This window comes from Cryptotermes secundus, unplaced genomic scaffold (genome assembly GCF_002891405.2).
Source record: "Cryptotermes secundus unplaced genomic scaffold, Csec_1.0 scaffold2244, whole genome shotgun sequence".
Taxonomy (NCBI): Eukaryota; Metazoa; Arthropoda; class Insecta; order Blattodea; family Kalotermitidae; genus Cryptotermes; species Cryptotermes secundus.
Window position 1 is genome coordinate 87,067 of NW_019735495.1, and position 21,911 is coordinate 108,977.

Genomic DNA, 21,911 nt, shown 5'->3' on the forward strand with positions numbered 1-21,911 from the left:
ATCATTTTTGGCCATTTTAGGGAATTTTTCTTCATGTTTTCTGAAATGTGAATAACATGGAAGCGAAGTGTTCTTTATTTTCTCCTTTAGGTCATTTTATAGGTCAGTTTTTAAATATTTTCAGGTCATCAAAATCTGGGCCCTGATAATGACATATTTAGGTTATTGAAATTTTCTTTTTTGAGTGTTCTATTTCCTACAATACCTAAAAACACAATCCAGTTTTCATAATTTTAGAGCAGCAAATATCTGTGGATTCTATTTCTGCTTTGTGGAGGCCACAGGGCAACTACCCCAGACACTGCCCCTTCAATATGACCCTGTAGACACATACTCACAAAAGATGCACGAGGAATGTTAAATAGCAAGAGAAAAGGCTGTGAAGATTCTGTTATAAAGAGACACACTATGACTTGAATCTTGATGGACAATCATGAAGTTAACACTAGGTACGTAAGAATGTGAACTGACCGGCTGTTGCTTGGACTGTGTTGAAGATGGTCCTGCCATTGGCTTTATATTGGCTGTTGGGGGCTCAATATTAGCTTTCTCAACAGGACCTAAACTGGTGGATGGTTTAGATCCCTGTAACACATGAGACAAATATAACACTAATACATATTCTCAGAAAATGAGTTACATAAATATATGATAAATGAATTATATTTTTTTCTGATGACTTAACTGAGCAGGCTAGTGCTGCAATAATATTGATTTGCACCTGACACATGCTCAGTTGAGTTTCATCCAGTATAGCTGCTATGATGACTGAGGCTTTTTACGGTTTTCCTTAATCCCTTCAGGCATATGCTGGGATAGTACCCGATCAGGCCATGGCTGTCCCTTCAGTATCCTTCCCAATTCATTATTCACCAATCATCCTACCATTCAATGTTATATAATCTAAGTATTAGCGGTTGCTCAGTCGGTATAGTCTGGGTTTTTAGACAAAGTCCAAACACCCAGTAGAATACACTACACACTGTCAATCAGCTACATGAATTGCCTGAACAAAATGCTGAATTGTTAGCTGAACACCTCTGTGTGATGAATGGATAACAATGTCATACTCTTCACATTACCTGCTGTTTGTCAAGTTGACGCTGTAGCTGATTCAATCGCTGATTCAGTGCTTCTACATCCCTCGTCAGACGCTCTTTGTCTTGCTGTTTCTCAGCTCGCACATCTGCATTCTCTTTCTCCAGATGAGAAATCCGGCTTTCATACTGCGTTTTCATAGCATTCATCTGCATGATGCCTTCATGTGAAAAAATAAGGAAGAAACTAAATTAGTAACAATACAGTGGAATATAAAAAAGTTCTCTGTTTCTGAAGTTTTATTATATAAGATCAAAATTTATTACTGAGACAAAGTTCATGCGAATATGAACCATATTTCTTACCCAATCTCTTGTATTATTCTGAACCTCACAGTGTGAACCCCTAATTTAATGATTTTATGGGGGCAATGGAATTGAACACCATAAAGGCACCAAGGAGACTAAGGCTGGGGCAACACAAGTGCACAAAATGCGTCTGTTGTAACGAATGTCATGATATCCGTTGTAGAAATAAACAAGAAAGATAAAAAAAACGCTTTCTTCTGGCTCCATTGCAGACAAAAAACTATGCACCGCATTCTGCAACTGTGTGGTGTCCTCAGCAACATCCGTCATGAAGTAGTTCGTTGCAACGGACATACTTCGTGCACTCATGTGGCCACAGCCTAAATATAGAGTATGACAATTCTACAGTATCTGACTATGATATGATGTCTGAAACAGAGAATAGCGGAGCCAGGAGAGCAGACCACTGCTAGGCACAGGAGAGCAGAAAGGCATAGGTGGGTGGACAAGGAAACACATTTCCATGGCAACAAATACACCTGCAACAACAGAACTGTGGAAAGCAGTATTTTCTGCACAGTCAGTGTTGAGGCTATGTAACAAGGACCAATGCGACAAGTCAGATGTGGGTGAGAAGTCGTAGTTGGTGGCTGGCCACTCCACTGCAGGAAGCCGCTACCATGTAACAACCAGTGAAGACAGAACAAACTAAGAACACTTAAGTTTGTTCTGTAGTGATATGTAGAGTGTACAGACTAGTGACAGTGTTACAGTTATTTTTAGTTATGAGTTATAAGTGTTCACTAAATCTAGTGTTCAATCCAAACCCCACGTCTTGTCACTAACGAGTGACAACTGGTCTCAGAAGTCACTAACACATGAGAATAAGAAGCGAAAATAATGTAATTCGTCATAAGAATATCAACTGTGCTAATAACATACTCCCATGGCACTGAATTTAATGTTAAGCCCTTACACTGAAACATTCAATATGCCTGATTACACAGGACAGAATTCATTCTGGTCAACATCAAGGCTGACTGGACATTAAGGTTTCATAATTTGTCATCAAATGATGAGAGGAAAGGTCTTATTCTCTAAATGTTCAAAAAAATTTCAAGGGCCATTTACCAATACAAATTCTTTCTTCCAATATCACAGATTTGTAATGGCCATAAAATACAGCATTCCAAAGAAAACAGTGTCACATAAATGCAAGTACATTTCCAACGATCAGCATCACCGGGTTTTTGGACTTTGTCCATCATCCCATATTCTACGCAACAGTAATTGAGGTTAGCTCTTTCTAACAGACGCAACCCCCACCAGCCTCGCCTGAGGATGGAAACAGATCCTTCGCCCAAAACGTTTTGTTCTTTAGTATATTGGGCAATGGACAAAGTCCAAAAACTGGCAATTCCCGGTGTTACACATTGTGGTCAGAAGTGTATATGTTAGACAAATTTGCAGTGATTCTGCTGAAAACATGGCTAGTTTGAAAAGCAATTATTATGTAGCAAACTCTGATTTACATGAGGTGATTCTGAATGACTTCAAGTATGCTAAAACAGAAAACAAAGTGGAAGGAATACTGGGAGTGTGTGTCACAGAGCAAGTGATTGAAGTAATTATCACAACTGTGTGTCACAGAGCAAGTGACGGAAGTAATTATCACTGGGTGATAATGTACATGAGAAACAGCTGATGAACGGATCATCAGTTGACTCAGGTTTTCACAGCAGTGACTATGAAGAGTACTATCACCTGGAATGTGATGCCAAGTAGTAGAGCAGTGGTTCACTGACATTTTGGATGTATGTTGTTGATGGACATCAGACTACACCATGACACATCCCAAGGTAATAGTACACATCCAATCATATGCCATTTAATGATGTCATGCAAAATTATAAAATAATAAAATAGGCCTAACATTTCAGCAAAGAAATTATACCTTAGTACAGAACAAACAAGACTTCTACAATGAACACAATTGCCTGGAAATGATATGAACAATTACCCCAAGGTTATATGAAGATATTTGGAACATACGTAACTGCTCACAAATATACAGGGTGTTCGATGAAAGGTATCCAAAATAAAAAGATTATATCTCAGAAACTAATTTATTTAATTTCATTATTCCGCAGAGTTCTACTGATATGTTTCACTCTGAAAGCACTGTCAGAATCTGGATTTAACTGACTCCACTTGGCAAACCAAGAGACCACTTAAATGCTGACACAAGGAATTAAAGGATTTGTACCTTTAGACTGCTCTAAATCGGACAGCTGACGGGACAATGTCTGGTTCATCTCTGTTTGGTGCATTATTTTCTGTCGAGCAGTTTTCAGTAGAGACTTTGTTCTCTCTTCCTTATCAGCCATAGAAGCCTTCAACGCATCATTCTCTCTACGTAGGATTTCTGTTTCCTGACGTGAACTTGTAACCTGTAAGATACATAAAAAGTTTCATAAGCAGGATTTGAAATTTTCACAGTAGTGACTATGAAGATTTCTGTGTCCTGGGATGTGACACCACACAGTTCAACAGAGGTTCTACCAGCCTGCCTGGCATCACATTGCAGTGTACATATGTTACCCACTCACCATGCCATTTATTTAGAAACAAGTTTCACCTTAATATAATAACCTGATTCAGAAGGATTAAGAGGAGATTTGGGTAATACTTGCTACCATTCAGTCCAGAACCTTTTGCCTTCTTGTCTGCTATCAAAAAACATAAAAATTAGAATATACAAAACTATAATTTTGCCTGTGGTTCTGTATGGGTGTGAAACTTGGTCTCTGACATTAAGGGAGGGACATAGACTGAGGGTGTTTGAGAACAGGGTGCTGAGGAGAATATTTGGACCGAAGAGGGATGAAGTGACAGAAGGGTGGAGAAAACTGCACAATGAGGAGCTTCATAATTTGTAGTCTTCTCCAAGTATAATTAGAATGATCAAGTCAAGGAGGATAAGGTGGGCAGGGCATGTTACACGAATGGGGGAGAGGAGGAATGCATATATGAGATTGGTGGGAAAGCCAGAAGGAAAGAGACCACTGGGAAGACCAAGGCATAGGTGGGTGGACAATATTAAAATGGATCTTAGAGAGATAGGATGAGATAGTATGGATTGGACTGATCTGGCTCAGGATAGGGACCAGTGAGGTCTCTTGTGAACACAGTAATGAACCTTCAGTTTCCATAAAATGTTGGGAAGTTCTCGAGTAGCTGCACAACTGGCAGTTTCTCAAGAAGGGCTCAGCTCCTTGAATGAGTGAGTGAGTGACTTTTGTGAAGGACCAAGTACAAGATTCCTAAAATCCTATATTTTCATTAGACAAGACCCTACTATAAGACTTCTAATTGCAAGGACTTTAAACAATCCTGGTAAAAATATAAGGTTAGGAACATTTTATTGCCCTTCAATTTGAATATTTTATGCTCTAAATTGATCTTCCCAGCTACATCTGAATTCATTCACAGGTATTTCATTATTACGGTTCTTCAAAATGGCACACTTGTGCAAAACATTACGTCTGTTGAGAGCACAGTCTTTGGGGTTTTAGGGCCATGTAGGTCAAACAGTCCAACATTCTGGTGGAATGTACCACCTCTATCTTCTGGTTCAATGAGTAAGCTAAGCAAGAAACCAGTGGAAGCAACTGACTTCTTGCTTGGCCTATGCTTTGAATCAAAAGGTGGAGACAATACAGTCCTCTGAAATGTTGGGTACTCTCAAAATTACATGGCGTTACAATCCAGAAGCCCACAGACTTCATAGCCACACTGGTGGGAACCTCAAATCCAACATAAACATCTACTGTTTTATATTTCACATAAGTAACTGATTAAACCTCTTCTTACTAGCAGCAAATGTCTGTGCTTAGGTGCTGAAATGATAGCCCAAACAAGTCCTTTCCCACAACAATGACTTCCTTCTAAGGTCTCCTAGCCTCTCATAAAATGTTTCAGGGATGTATCATTCTTGTTACTCTGTTGTAAATTTCTTTTGTATATTCAACCATTTTTAGCCTAAAGTTGTGAAAATATTTCATACCAATGATACATATTATTATTACAGGCAACAGGCATATCTTTGCTATAACATTGTAAGTATTAACCCACCCTTCTACTGTTTCCCTCCCTTGTAACCATACCTTCCTCCCCTTTCTTCCCTCACCTCCTTCCTTTACCTGACCCCTTGTTTCTGTTGTCCTCGTACTCACATCATGCATTTTTCCTGGTTTCTAATTTTCATTTTGTTATTAGGCTTCAAAAATGTGACCTGAAGACTGAGCCTCCATTTTCTTGATAACTAAAAAAAAGTAAAGCTATCCCTGTAACATGCCGTGATGACCCATAGGGTTGTGAGACGATGAGGGTCCCGCATTATCTAGACAATCGGCTCAAAGATGGCGGTAAGGTTGTCAGCCTTACTCGCAGGCTGCACTGTACTCCCCGCGTGTACTCCACTGAAACTACCAGATAAAATTTACTGAAAGTATTGCTGAAAAATTTAGGGAGGCGGGATAGTGTTGTTGGTATAGTGACTAGCTATGGGCTGGACGACTGAGGGGTCAGAGTTCAAGTCCCAGTAGGGTCAATAATTTTTTCTTCTCCACATCATCCAGACTGGCCCTGAGGCCCAAGCAACCTCCTACCCAATAGCTACTGGGGGCTCTTTCCCCAGGTGTAAAGCAGCTGGAGTGTGAAGCTGACCACTCACCTCCAGCTAGTACCGAGGTCAAGAAAATGTGGATCTATACATCCACTCCCCCATACGCCTTCATGGCGTAGGGCTTAGTTAGTTTAGGACAGAGACAACTTTACCTTTTTTATAGATGTCAAAATTTAAGAGATCTACTATTTTGGCACTGATATTAGGTCACAGACAGATGGACTGATGTGACCATATTAAAGTTGATTTTTTCTTCCTAAAGAACAACTGAAAGCAAACGGGATGATTTTGAAACATCGATGAGCCATAAATTCATGAATCAAGAATAATGCAGAATAAAAGTTTGTCAATGGAAGCAGGAATGATTTATAATGCAATGAAAATTTCATGGAAAATCCTTCCATAAACAGCCATACAGACTATAAATAATGGTGGCTTGTGAGCGTGTGCGCACGCGCACAAGAGAGAGAAAGAGACCGAATGACAGCATGAATGTATGTGTCAGAGAGTAAATGAACTGTGTGAGTGTGAACATGAGCATGAAAGAGAGAGTGTAGGAGTGAGACACTGTGAGTGAGAGAGAGAGAAAGAAAATGTGATTTGAAAGTTAGTGGGTGAGAGTGAGCAAACAAGAGCGTGCATGTGCATATAAACATGGTAATTAGTTGGCTACGCACAAATCAGAATTCTACAATGTGGAAGCTCTAATATGCAATTATTTTTAAACTAAAGCTCCATGCCATGGGGTCACAATACTGTAACTTTATCCCGAGAATTTCAGCATCTCTTGGACCCTCTGTGTCTGCTCTGTTCCATCATCTATTTTATATAACTTTAATCCAATAATAAAGGTTCAGATGTTATTTATAAGTCTATATAATATTTCTGTCTCTGCTGATATTTAATATGGTAGTATTATATAAAGTTAAGCCTAGAGATCAATCTTTAGTGCTGGGAGCTACATGATCATGAGCAAGTCGCCAAACACCACAATACCATGACCACAGTCATTAGCATCATTCAACAGCAGTTGACAACAAAACATCAAAAAAGAATGTTGTATTTTAGCGTCCTATTGCACTGATTCTTGTCCATGATATGTATGTATTGGCCATCTTGTAGCGCACTCAATCTCACATGTCACTTCACTACATGTTTCAGCATCACTGTGCCATCCTCAAGTGCGTTATGTACGCTAAGCTATTGCATTGCTCGCCATCATATGTCGTTCATAAAATTATTTAAAATGTACATTCTTCATCAACTGTAATAAAATGTGTATACACTAAAACTTGTTAAGATTTACCATCTTATATGTCATAATTCAAACTCCCATAGTGGAAGAACCATACAATATGCGAGTTTGAATTAAGACGTACGAGATGATAAATCTTAACAAGTTTTAGTGTATACAAATTTTATTACAGTTGATGAAGAATGTACATTTTAAATAATTTTATGAGCGACACATGATGGCGAGCAGTGCAATAGCTTAGCATAAATAACGCACCTGAGGATGGCACAGTGATGCCGAAACATGTAGTGAAGTGACATGTGAGATTGAGTGCACTACAAGACGGCCAATACATACATATCATGGATCAAAAAAGAAGATATGCAGTGGACTCAGCAGCATACAATGCTATTATTTGTTAGTAATTTACGTTCGCAGGATTCCACGTGTTCTGACAAGTTATTTCACTTACAATTCATTGACTGTCACTCCTATTATATTGTGACATGTTGCGCAATGGAGGACCCCTACCTCCCCAGCGGCACGTGGCGGTAAGGTAGCGCTCTCGTCACTATGGTAATAGGCGAGTCATAACCCCTCCACTCTCCCCGCGGTGACGTGCCGAGCAGAGCCGAAGTGAGCCGAGTCCCAGCGCACTGGTCACTAGGCAACGCGGATAAACAGTGGTTGCGATAGACGACGGTAGCAACAGTGATCCCTACCACGTGGTTGTTTTCTCATTGCCCTGCTGAGGGTTTATAAGGGAGCTACACAGCTGCCGACGACAGTTCTCAGTTCTGAGTTCAGTTCCGAGTTCAGTTCCGAGCAAGCCTACGAGCTAGTTCTCATGGCAGCATTTACAAGATAGCCAGCAGCCAGTCAGTTGTATTCTGGCATTTGCAGTGTAGTATTTGTGATGCTGCCGATGGCAGTAATTGTCAGATTGTAATTTGAGTGATTGTAAGTGCGAATGTGAAATAAAATTCGCTAGATCCAGCACGGCGTGAATTTATTTGTCGCATTATACACCCAACATGTGACAATATTTTCACTTTTTATTTCACAATATCACATGCAACTTGAGTTACAATTTGAAAATTTAAAGTAAATTTTTAGATTTTAATACCAGTTGCATGTGAGACAGAGGAATAAAAACTGAAAATAAGTAAATCATAACAGGATGCTGCAGTAAAACATTACTCCTATCGTGTGTGTATAAACATGCTTCAAGGCAAATGTGTAATTTGTGCTGTCTGCCTACGACTGCTTTAGTAATAGTGGTGAATACCACACATAGGTGTTCTGAGATGCTGTCTACCAGATGATGGAGTAAAGCTTCTAGCAACCATTGCACACATTCTATTAACCCTCCTTATGTGTACTAAAGACATTTGCATCTACCAAGGCCAGATACTGAACATGTATCTGGTTACCAGGGCCAATCCAACACTATCAAAACATCAAATTCTTTTCTCTCTCTATTCACGAATCCATACTTGGTGTGTTTTTATACACACTGAAATAAATGAGTAAATAAATAAATGAAATAAAATAAAACAAAAATAAATAAAGTCATGTTTTTACATTCTTAATGAATATTTACTCCATGAATCTGTACCTGTTCTGTTAGCTCCTTAACTACAGCGGAATGTCTGCTCTCAGCCTCCTTTAACTTACTCTCCATCTCTCTTCTAACCTCATCTCGCAGCTGTTCCTGCATTTCTGGAGGAATCTCTTGGGCGGACACAGCTGCGGCTGCTGCTGCTGCAGCCACAGCAGCTTCTTCCTTCTCTTTAGCAACCTTCCCCTCCTCCACTGTTTTTGTTAGATCTTCAAACTGCGATTTGTAGCGCCTCGCTATCTTGCGAATCTGTAAGAGCACCGCAACACAATTTAAGCATGTCTGCAACTCTCCTACCTGCTACTTAAATGCTTCTCATTTACTGATCATACAGTCTCCAGCATAGGATACGAGGTTATGAAGATAACTGTCTTCCGCGATATAACACCGTGTAGCCCACTGAGAGTCAACTGATATTTCACAGGAACACACCGCCTCCATCTTCAGGGTCAAAGAATAAGCCAAGCAAGATACGAGAATAAAAGCAAGTGGCTATTCAGTAACTGCTAATTAACCAAATATATGCAACAGTGCAAGACTGACATGCCAGGCAACAACCAGACAGTTTCGTGACCCTTGCGCAAGGCTGATGATCACTACAATGGTATATCATGTAGGTAAAACTGTCCATCTGGTGGAACATGGTCTGTCATATGGGTCACCAAATTATCTTGCATGGCTCCCTGAGAGTATACTTCTATTTCCCAAAATGTGTGCTAAGGCTTCCCCTCTCTTTAAAAAAGACAGCTCATATTGTCTTAAATTTGTTTTTGAAACATGCTTAACACAGATTCCATGCTAATTCTGCTACCGATTTCATAACACCAACAAGAAAACTTAAAAAGTAAGGAAATGGAGTGACTCCATGATTGTATGCAGTTACCGATACAATCTACTGAAACTAGCAGCTGATTTTTAAGCACAGCCATCTCAGCAATATTTAACTTTGATTCTCAAATTTACGCGTCAATTCTTATTTGTGGCTTGTGCTTCACAGCCAAATATTCGTATTGATACACAGGAATACACATATTTTTTATAATGTAGCCTGCAGGTAAGTATCTAAGGTACAATGCATCAGGCCGCTCCATAGCTCAAGTAGTTAGTCGCTGGCTTCCCACCACAGAGACCCAGGTTCGATCCCAGGTCTGGTCAAGTGGGATTTGTGGTGGACAAAGTGGCGCTGGGGCAGGTTTTCTCTGAGTACTTCAGTTTCCTTTGCCAATCTTCATTCCACCAACTGCTCCACAATCACCCTCACCTATCATCTGGGGCTGCTACAATAGGCCAGAAGTGGCCGCAGTACAAGGGACTTAGTCCCACCCCACTAGCTATAAAAAAAAACTTCAACACTAAGGATACCACCTCTTCATGGATAATTTTTTTGCAGCAGCCCACTTCACATCCAATCTGTACAAACTTCACACACTTACACCAAGGACCAGTCAGTGACACAGAAAATTTCTGCCAATGACCTTTCAAAAATGTATCAAGTTTGTGAAAAGGTGTACTTTATATAACAGGATGAAATACAGCATTTGCTTTCCAGAAAAACAATTTCAACCTCTTCCTGTTCTTCAATTTTCAACTCAAGCAAAGCAGAAGATTCTCAAAGAGCTTGCACCCAACAGAAGACTATGACAAGGCCCAACATAAGCCAAAGTTGCAGTGACTTTACGAGAACTAGTGACAATTCAAACATAAACTTTTTTTTTATTGCTAGTGGGGTGGGACTAAGTTCCTTGTACTGCAGCCACTTCTGGCCTATTGTACCAGCCCCAGATGATAGGTGAGGATGATTGTGGAGCAATTGGTGGAATGAAGATTGGCAGGGGAAACTGAAGTACTCGGAAGAAACCTGCCCCAGTGCCACTTTGTCCACCACAAATCCCCTTTGACCAGACCCGGGATCGAACACGGGCCGCCACGGTGGTGAGCCAGCGACTAACTGCTTGAGCTATGGCACGGCCTAAACATAAACTTACTTACCTACATGTATGAAGAACAGTAAAGTAATGGGACAAAAAATGTTTCAACGTATCTTTCAACAGGACCTACATATTACATAATTTATACAGAAAATATGATACCAGGCACTAAAACATTTACCCAGCTGAAATTTTTAATATAGAGTACTTCGATACTTCTGCAGAAGAGTGACTATAGGAGCAGAGAAAATTGTTTGGCCTTCAAACAAAGGAGGTTGCTGGGATGGTGAAAGCAAAGAAACTGCCAAATGTGAGGGTAGAACTTCTGCATGTGCAGTAACAGAACTAAGCACGGTGAGAGGAAAAGCTAGAGACTGGTAACATTGTATGGTATACGTATGAAAGTGTTCCTTTGGAAAAGAGGTTTCCTTTGTAAGAGTATAAGAGTACAAAGTGACTAATCTGTGTGTAGTGTTTCCCTAGTTCAATGTATGGAAGCTGACACTGTTCAAGTTTTATAATCTATAAATCCCCCCCCCCCCTACAAAAAATTGTTCTGTGCACAGGAAATGTAGTCAAACACAAGGTTTTAAAGTTATGCGCATTCCACGAGGTTTTGTAAACATCTATAAAAGAAAATTCAGACAACCTTCACCAAGAGTACTGTTTTCTGGGATTTACATGATGGATCTGTTGCTATTGGTCTTACCACGTAAAATACAAAACAGTACACATACAATACATATAGGTTACAATGTTTAGATGTATTAAAATATTTACAATTAATAGTAAAATTTCCTAAAATTATTATTGTTTATTAGTTTTTGTTAAAGTTATTTTATTTAATGTATATGGGGGTTTCTTATGGGTAGAACCGGATGGGTGGAATAGAAAATATGTTGTAAGTTTTAGACTTCCCTTTTTTATTCTTATAATGAAGGGTGCATATTGGATGAACCCTGTTATCAGTGGTCACCTGTGTGTTTCTACTGAGTAAGGCAGGAATATTTTTATAGACGCAGGTGTTGTTACATTCTTGTTAGTAGTGATACAACAGATGCCCAGTACATGAATGAAAATAACCACAGGCACTACCTGACATTTCAAGATAGTATATACTTTATATAAAGTATATATAAATTCAGGGATAGCGTAGTCAGTATAGAAACTGGCTATGAATTGGACAACCAAGGGGTCTGAGTTTGAGTCCCAGTAGGTTCAAGAATTTTCTCTTCTCCAGGTCATCCAGCCCAGCTCCGGGGCCCACCGAGACTCCTGTCCAATGTGAGCCCTGGGCTCTTTCCCCGAGAGTCAAGCGGCCAGGATGTGAAGATGCCCATTCACCTCCATGGCATAGTGCTTAATTAGTTAAGCACAGGGGCAACTTTACCTAACCACCAATTTATACTAACCTGCAGTTCTTTATTTTTCGTGTCAGTCAACAGCGCTTCTTTGGCACCCAGATCTTCTGTAATTGTAGCCAGTTCTTCATTTTTCTTAAGTAAGGTAGACTTAGTATCATTGAATTCCTGCTGAAGCTTGGACACAGTCTGATTCAGTGTGTTCACTTCATCAACACGTTTACGCAGATCTTCTGCTTGCTGCTGTTGTAGGCGTTGAAGGGCACTTAACTGAGAAGAAAACAAAGAAAAGGCACAATAAATAAAACAGCCAAACAGAACAGAAAACAAATACGTTCAGTCTTGAGCAAACACATATTCAGTGAATACTCGGAGTATCTGAAATTTTAATTTGCTATCATTTTGTTCATAATGGCCTTTTTTTAATTTAGAACAAATCGACATTTACAGGTCTGGACAGTCTTCACTTTAGGAAGATTCACATCATAAAATGAACTTCTATAGTGACATTCATACTGCCATCTCAGCTTGACATCCAAATGCAAACAGAAATGACCATGTGTGATCAAAAATTGAAACAAATGTAACATCGCCTAGTCAGTTGTGGATTTGGTGTTGTATCTATTTACCACTTTTTTTTTATTGCTAGTGGGGTGGGACTAAGTCCCTTGTGCTGCGGCCACTTGTGGCCTATTGTACCAGCCCCAGATGATAGGTGGGTGATTGTGAAGCAATTGGTGGAATGAAGATTGGCAGGAAAACCGAAGTACTTGGAGAAAACCTGCCCAAGCGCCACATTGTCCACAACAAATCCCACTTGACCAGACACGGGATCGATCCTGGGCCACCACAGTGGGAAGACAGCGACTAACTGCTTGAGCTATGGCATGGCCTAATCTGTTGATCTTAAAATATGCAATGTTGGAAATGCAGGTTATTACTCTCAGATGAGAAGAACTAAAGAAAGCCAAAAAAATTAGGTCTTACACCATATATTGCTGTATAAGGGTTTTAGAGCACTATAAAGAAGGAAATCATCATGGAAAGTCAAAATAATTTTTAATACAAAAACTTTTCACAGCAATACTAAGGAACTGAACCATGGCCAGAGGACATGGACTTCAGTAGACTGCAGTCTGCTGAAATTATTTTCTGAGATCTGCAACTGTATCATCCACATATAAATCCCCTGCCATATGGCACTGGCAGTCACGATTTAAACTGTAAGCATGATGCTACGTCTGCTGAGCTGGTATATACACTTGCAGAGCTGTGTGATCCACAGAAGATAAAGGTTATCTATCAGGAATAATAAAGTAAGGGAAACACTTGGTATAAGGATATTACAATAAATATTTCTCTGGTCTAGCCATGTTATGCAAAATGAAAGCTAAGGAAAACAGACAAAAATGAAATGATGCCCTACATTAGTGAAAAACCAATGAACCAATAGGACTTCTTGTTCATTCTAAAGAACTAGCATAAATAGACAAATATTGGAAGAGATGGAAGTGTGCACTGTTGGCAAAGCATACTGTCATTTCCAGAAAGTGGAGGGCTGACTCAACACAAATTAGTGCCCACATATTCTCAAAGCTGCAACATGCATAAAACTGTGGTTACAAGCCAAGGAGAACACAGTTACAAACTGGGCTTACAAGTAGAAGTCGCAAAATGCAGGCACATGTGGAGAACCAGACACGAAGCTGAGAGGGAGATGCCCGGCAAGTTAAGGCAAGTTTGGAAGTTGAAGACAAGGACAGTGCTGTAGTGTACAGTGAAACAGCAGTGGACAAGAAATAAATGACATCAAGATCACAAGTGGCAAGATGACTGGTGGGACAGTAACTGTTCCAAATGACAATAAATGTTACACAGGGCGATCAATCGTCGAGAAAACCTGGCTACAGAGCTGACCAGGAACAACATTCTTCACAGACTGCTGCTGTAACTGCTGATAGCGGAATGTGTCTTAACGATTTTCAAGGACTGATCTGCAGTCATGCCTCAATATCCCGACCCTGTTCTTCAGTTGCTTCTTTATGTCACACACTGAACCTGTGGCCCGCCACTTTTTCACAAGCTTGGATACATACAACTTTGTGGGAACTGGAGCGTCAGGATATTTATGACGAAACTTACAGATACATTTTCTGTAAGTTTTTTCCCTTGCAAAAGTTTCGACAATAGACACACGCTGTTCAATAGTGAACTTCATTTCAGTATAAACATCGACCGCCTATTGACATCTCTAACACAGACTGACTATTAATATGACTTAACTGCAGTGACAAGATCACACCACCCGACAGCATTCGTTTATCAGCACTAAGGACTCATTCTGCTATCAGCAGTTACAGCAGCAATCTGTGAGGAATGTTGGGCCCGGTCAGCACTACAGCCAAGTTTTCTCCTTCACTGAACGAAGTGTATTGTTATTATTATTATTAACCTTCCCCATGACATATGCCATTGAAGCCATAATATGTCATTAAAAACAGAACTTTTGCGTACCACCTGCATCTATGATGTTTCTCTAGGTTTCAAAGATGTTAGAGACTCGTTTGTAAATGAACAGTCCACTTCCAAGGGATGATTCTGCTATCTGACATTCCCATGGGGTTTGCACAAATACTGAAATGCTTGCAGTTCTCTCCAGGCAGAACTGTTCTTAGTTTTCCGTTCCATAAAACCTCAAAATGAGACAGAAATATCTACAGATGCTCCAAGAAAACCTCTGCATAACTTACTGAAACCCTTTCATAAAATCCACAACTGCTTAATCTCATTATTTAATAAATCCATTGTTATTAAAAAAATAACACTGCAATACCAATCACCATGTGTGTGAAGCAAGAAACTGGTAATTGTACATACCAAAGTGCAAAAAAATGTTCCTGCTGAATATAATATTGTGAAATAATTCCTAACCTGTTCTTCCAGCCGGATTTTCTCTTGCCTCAGTCCTCTATTCTCTTCCACAGTTTTTTGGTGGGCCTCCTTCTCCCCACTTAGATGCCTCACAAGTCCTTCTCTTTCTTGCTGCAACCGCCTCCAATCCTCGGGGCTCGCCTTGCTTGACCGCTCAATAAGGTAGTTCATTCTCTGCCTCAGTCTACACAATACAGAGCATGGAAGATTAAACCTTATATTTGACATAACAGCCCACCAAGTATGGAGCTGAGTATGGTGAGTCACAAGTTCCACGTATTTTGAGCAGGCAATAAATACATCTCTTCAAGTTAGAGTCACTTAAGGCCTTGAGCTAGGTTCTGGTTAAAAAAAGCTGTCAGAGACCATATTTCCCTGAACATATTTCTTTTTTATTGCTAGTGGAGTGGGACTAAGTCCCTTGTACTGCGGCCACTTCTGGCCTATTGTACCAGCCCCAGATGATAGGTGAGGGTGATTGTGGAGCAATTGGTCGAATGAAGATTGGCAGGGGAAACCGAAGTACTTGGAGAAAACCTGCCGCAGCGCCACTTTGTCCACCACAAATCCCACTTGACCAGAACCGGGATTGAACCCGGACCGCCACAGTGGGAAGCCAGCGACTAACCACTTGAGCTATGGCACGGCCTTCCTTGAACATATGCCATGGCCCATCAAAATTATATGCCACTGAAAAGAACAAAATCTTTATGCACCTACCTCATTACACACAACAATCAGAACACTGCGGAGTAAGGAAGTTTCATGTTGCTCCACACTGTTTCGTATGTTACCTCAAACACATTAATTTAATTTCCTGGATAATGAGAGGCTCTCATGTCAAAAATTAAGACATGATGCATTTCCTTCTGGATTCAATCAGCTGATATAGTTTTAAATAAAGTCTGTATTGATGTATTATTTAAATAAAACCTTCATTTCTTGGTCATAACACTGATTTTTCTTTATTAACTACTCATAAGCTGAAGAGTTCTGTTTTCTGGGACATCATGCTATGTAGTCTGTTGAAAGTCAACCAATGTTTCGGAGGAACATGTCACATCCACCTTCACGACTGAAGAATAAGGTAAACACGAAATGAGCGTGAAGCAGGCAGAGGTCACGATGTTCCTCCAAAGAGGTTGGTTGACTTTCAGTGGAATACACAACATTAAGGGGCACGCGGCAGCATAGTTGGTTGAGGCACTATGCTACAAGCTGGAAGGTCGCAGGTTCAAGTCCTGATGAGGTCACTGGATTTTTTTCAATTGACTTAATCATTCCAGCCGCATTATGGCCTCAACCTCTAAAAGAAATGAGTACCAGGAATTCATTAAATAATTTTCCTGGGGAGTAAAGCATGGCCAGCGCGTAAGGCTGACAACCTTACCGCCATCTAGCCGATTATCTAGATAATGTGGGAGCCTCAGCGTCTCACAACCCTATGGGCCTCTAAGGCCTGTTACAGGGACAGCTTTACTTTTCTTTTTACTTAGACAACATTACATCCCAGGTGTCAGAACTCTTCTTAACCACCGCTGTGAAAACCTCAAATCCTATGCACTTATAAGCATCAAATTTGGGAAAACAGTGTGGCTTATATTTTAGCAAATACAATATCTATCCATCCAAAATCTCAAATTAACATATATTTGAAAAGTCGCCCACCTGATGTAAAACAAAATGGTGAACTTCTTCAGGTAGGAAAATGGGTCTATTGCTCATGTAATGTGTAAGGTGTTGAAGTTGCGGAAAGAGGGAATATATTGTGACATGTTGAGCTATGGATCGCCCCTACCTCCCCAGCGGTACATGGCGGTAACGTAACGCTCGCGAATGTGTAAGGTGTTGAAGTTGCGGAAAGAGGGAATATATTTTTACAAGCTGTGCAGTAGACAGCCAATTTTGCAGCCCAACAAATGCTGTGAACTGTACCACAGTAAAAAAAACTTCTGAGAGATGTTACAGTTTATAAATATATACAACACTCAGTTCCACTAGGGACATCTGATGTCCTTACTGTACATATTCTACACTGTAACAAATAATGAAGAATTCACCTCCTGAACTCAATATGCAAACAGAACACTTTTTTCCATACATTAAAAACAGAAACAATTGGGTTGACTCATGAGAGTAATGAGAAATCCGAGGAAACTGTAATGAACATCAGTGAACAGTGACAGCAGGGAGACATACATAGTGTGACGTGGATGGCGCAATGGGAAGTAGGAGTCACGTGAACACTGCAGTCTCGCAAGTGACGTCACATATCCCCAACCCTTCCATTATTACGCAACACTCGGTAAGCACTCCGTCACCTCCCACAGTGACATAACAGGGGACACCGCGGTTACTATGCAGCAATAAACAACTCTAGGGAACATTCCCCAGCAACACCTGTAAACGCGACGTTACACAACAGTGGTAGCTATCGTGTAACTGTTTTCTGTGTTGTCAGTGCGGAAGCTGCTAGAGTAGTGAGTAGTGAGTATTGAGCCAGTTACTAGAGAGAGAGTAACCAGTCAGTTCCAGTCACCGAGTCGGGTTGTATCGAGTGCATGGCAGGGACTACAGGAGAAGTATTTATGATACTGCCGATTGCAGTAATTAGGAAATTGTGAATTGTGTAATTGTGAGAGTGAGTGTTCAATAAAGTCGCTAGATCCAATACGGCGGGAAATTATTTGTCGCGTGTCACACACCTAACACATGACAATATGTTGTTTCTGCAAGAGGAAAACTTTGCATCATGTGCTTACAGTCTTCTGCTGCAAAACAGAACACCCTTGAGGTAAAACTCATTTTACATACAAGGTCAGGTAAACAAGTTTCAAGACTCAGTTTTAATTTCATGCCAGCTGACCTGGAAATGCTTTTACTTGGAATATTAAGTGATGCATCAAGACAGAGCTCATATGGTAAATCTGGATAAGCTGCATTCAATATTCACTGAACAGCAGCTCATTAGATCATTGTGTCATCTTTGTCTAGATGTGAAAACTGAGTGTACAATGGAATGGAAAGTGAATGTTTGTGTTAAACTGTGGAAATTGCCAAGTGAAGTGATGGAGATGTTAAAAATAGTTTATAGTGAATCCCAAGGCCAAAGAAGCCATAGATGTTAAATTCCAAGATCAAAACAACGTTGATCTGCTTTTTTGACACTGGGGGTATCACCAACTTTGAATTTGTACCTGAAGTGACCAACATTAATCAGAAATTATATTTGGAGGTGTTCAAAAGGCTCATTGATGCCATGAGGCACAAGCAAGGAGAGTTTTGGAGAGACTGCTCATCGATTCTTCACCAGGACAAGGCACCTGCACATTCTTCATTTCGAATGTCGCAGCTTTTAGCAAGAAAAGTGTCTTCGCCATGAATCATCCACCATACTCCCCTAACTTTCCTCTAACCAACTTGTGGCTGTTTACAGAACTCAAGAGAGTGCTGGAAGGAAAATGTTTCTGGATGTTGAGGGCATTAAATCATCTGTGAAAAAATATTTTGACATTCCTGTTCAGGATGTTGAGAACTGTTCTGAAGAATGGCTGAAGCTCTGGGAACATACTAGAGAACTGGAGGGAGAGTACTGTAAAAAATTCTAGGTTGTTAATATCTGCAGCTCTCAAAATAAATTTTTAAAAAAATAGTCTCAAAACTTCTTTGCCTGACCTTGTATGTTATCGCCTACTTTTGGTCATTCTGACCAGGTGTCTGAATGATATTTCACGCGTCTAATATTTTACAAAAAATATTTTGCTTCCAGACAAAAAGAAACATGGGAAACGTTAAATTATATATGGAGTCCTGAAGTAATTAACTGCCGATCACATTTGCCGCGCAGTCTAAGGCATGAAATGACTTCACTCGCTCGAACATTGGGATTGTGGGTCTGAATCCATCCAACGCATGGATGTGTGTCTGCATTCATTCTATGTGTGTGTTGTCCTGTGTAGGTAGTGGCCTTGAGTCTGGCTGATCACGCAGCCAAGGAGTCTTACCGACTGTCTAAGATTAACAAACTGAAGTGAATGCCCTATGCTCCAACTGGGAGCAACAGGAATGGACGGAGGGATAGACGGACAGATGGACAAATGAGCGGATGTACGGATGATTGATGGATGGACAGACATACAGAGAGAATGACAGACAGAAGGAAGTAATTAATTATAACTAGCATTACACACACCTTCCAGCTTCTCCACGAAGTGCAACATTCTCAGCAGTCATAGATTCAACACGAGCGGACAGATCGGTGTTGGATTCCTTCAAAGGGCCTAGTTCCTTTTCTAACTTCTCCACCTGCTCCAGCAATTCACGAACTTTAACCTGGAGATCATCCCGTTCTCCACGCAATATGCGATTACTGTCTGTTATAGCATTCAGAGTCTCCACCTTCCTCAACAGCTCTGAATGTTTGGCAGCTGTCACTGAAGATGCTTCCATCTTCTCTTGTTCTACCAACAAAGATTTCTTAGCATCTTCTGCTTGCTTTTCAAGATATTCTTGCTGTGATTTCAGGCGGAGATTTTCAGTACGCAGGACTTCATATTTCGAGAGAGCTATATCCTTCTCCTGGCGAAGGTACTTGACAATCTGAAGTAACTGTTCTGAGGATTTCTTCTCTTCTTCTGATATGGAGGTATTTAGTGAGTCACTGGATATATTTCTCACTGCAGAGTCTGTCTGATGACCACTTGCTCGCAGAACAGCAAGTTGTGAACTCAGTGCTTGGATCTGATCATGCAGCAAAGCATTCTGAGAATCCATATCCTTTACTTGCTTTTGGGTATCATTTAACTCTTTTTTAAAGTGTTCCTCTCTTGCTTCCCAGCCTGAACGCAGTTCATTGAGAGTGTTCTCAGCTTGTTCTTTGGAAAGTCGAAGTTCAGACAGTTCAGAACTCAAAGTTGCAAACTTTTCCTTCAAAGATGATAATGTCTGAATGTCAGCTGAATGCAGAACCACCTGCAAAAACACAAACTTAATTAAGTTCTATTTTCAATTTTTTATTCAGACAAAGGCCCAAACAGTATACAAAATTTGTATAGTCTTGCATACAGTCATGCCCTTGAATGTCTTCATGCTTTAAAATACCAACATCACCCAATATTTAGTTATATTCACAACCTTGTGAGGCACCTATTCAAATCACTCAATCTATTCGAGCATGATTCAAACATTAGAAGAATCAGTTAATGGATTTTCATGAAATTTGACATCACATTCCAGTTTTTATTAAAATCAGACAAAACAACAAATAGGTATTTTACATGAAGCCCTTCTTCCTACATGCTTTTCTGTATGAATCTCAAGTGCAACTCCCTGTATATTTATCACTCAAAAATATATTTTAAACAGAAGTTGCATAAAGAAAAATGGAACATACATTGTATATCCTATACAGTCTGCCTGTAAGCTTATACTTTTCAAGATAATTAAACAAAATGTATGCTACGCATACATTTCCAGATTTGTGCTAACTTCACCGACAAGCGGCGGTCGCTCAGTTGGTATAGTTTGCTTGCGGACTACAGGCCACGGAGTACATTCACAAATTAACAATCGTCTCCTGAGCACATCAGAAGATATGTTTTATTCTTACCCCCAATAACAATGCTTATTCTCACCCGAATTTATAACTCAACATATATATATATTTAAAAAGTAATTATACCACTGTCAAAGAGTTTCATTCTTGATAATCTTTTGCAAAGGTAAAAAATGTCCCTTGCTTAATTATGTACTGCAATATGAAGTGGAGAGGTGAGGTACTGTTCCACACACTCTTCATCTTGCCACTAAATGGAGAGCTAAACTACAGGAAGACAAATGTTCGAAATGTTTCAGTTAAAAGATCACAATGAATGTCTTGACTGAGTTCAGACTGGACTGAAATCAGAACTGTTTTATTTTCTGATGTAATGCTTTACTGTGACATTACATACCAGTATATTAAACAATCTGCGTATCAAGTATTTAGAAACATCTTCATGTCAAGATAGCTCAGTCGGTAAAGCAAAAGGCTATGGGTCCAACTGATGGATTTCGATTCCCTGCAGAGGCAAGAGATTTTTCTCCACTCCACAGCATCAAGAGGGACTCTGGGGCCCATGCAACCTCTATCCAATGGGTACAGGGGCCTATTTCCTCAGGCATGAAGCGGATGGGGCATATACTGACCACTCACCCCCATCTAGTGCCGAAGTCAAGGATAGTGAAGCTACACTTCCACTCCCATACATTTTCATGGCATGGTGATTAATTAATTAGATACAGGAACAATTTTACCTTACATTTATCTTTTTACCTTTGCATGTGTAATAATAACAAAAAGCCTTAATCTTGTAAGATCTGAGGCTTTCACGGCGGTGACTATGAAGAAAGCAGTCTTCTGGGATTTGGCACCGTGTATATGTGGTGTTAACCGACGNTAATCTTGATTGTTTATTCATCCATCACATAATTCTGACTTTTCTTCGATCTGAACATGTATCAACTAATGCCAAACAGATTCACGTGAATTTACTGTCTTCATTATAAAGCTAAGTAATTAATTGATAGTGAAATATGGTAGGTCAACACCGCAAATACTAAAGCTCATCATTAGACTCAAACCAGATCTAGGTACAGTAACTTTCCACTCAATGTGCTACATACCATTCCAAAAAATTCAATTTAATTCAAACATGACACAAATTTCTACATAATCAAACACTCTTGCATGATACAAATTGTGTGTAAAAAGTAGTCTGCTCTTAAAGAAGTCTACAGTGATCATGGAAAATGTTAACTGTTTT

The 21,911-nt window shown here is 40.0% G+C and overlaps 1 protein-coding gene across 3 annotated transcripts in view; it reads right to left on the reverse strand.

The window, feature by feature from the left end:
• The window catches only part of LOC111869489 (nucleoprotein TPR), a 69,511-nt gene that overhangs the window by 29,741 nt on the left and 17,859 nt on the right, over positions 1-21,911 (reverse strand). For all 3 annotated transcript variants that reach the window (XM_023861060.2, XM_023861059.2, XM_023861058.2), the window contains exons 7-13: positions 19,301-20,079; positions 15,109-15,292; positions 12,229-12,447; positions 8,886-9,137; positions 3,613-3,796; positions 1,083-1,258; positions 472-585 (exon numbers count right to left, since the gene is read on the reverse strand). In XM_023861060.2, the coding sequence (XP_023716828.1) occupies positions 472-585; positions 1,083-1,258; positions 3,613-3,796; positions 8,886-9,137; positions 12,229-12,447; positions 15,109-15,292; positions 19,301-20,079 (1,908 nt within the window). The remainder of the gene's footprint in view (positions 1-471; positions 586-1,082; positions 1,259-3,612; positions 3,797-8,885; positions 9,138-12,228; positions 12,448-15,108; positions 15,293-19,300; positions 20,080-21,911) is intronic.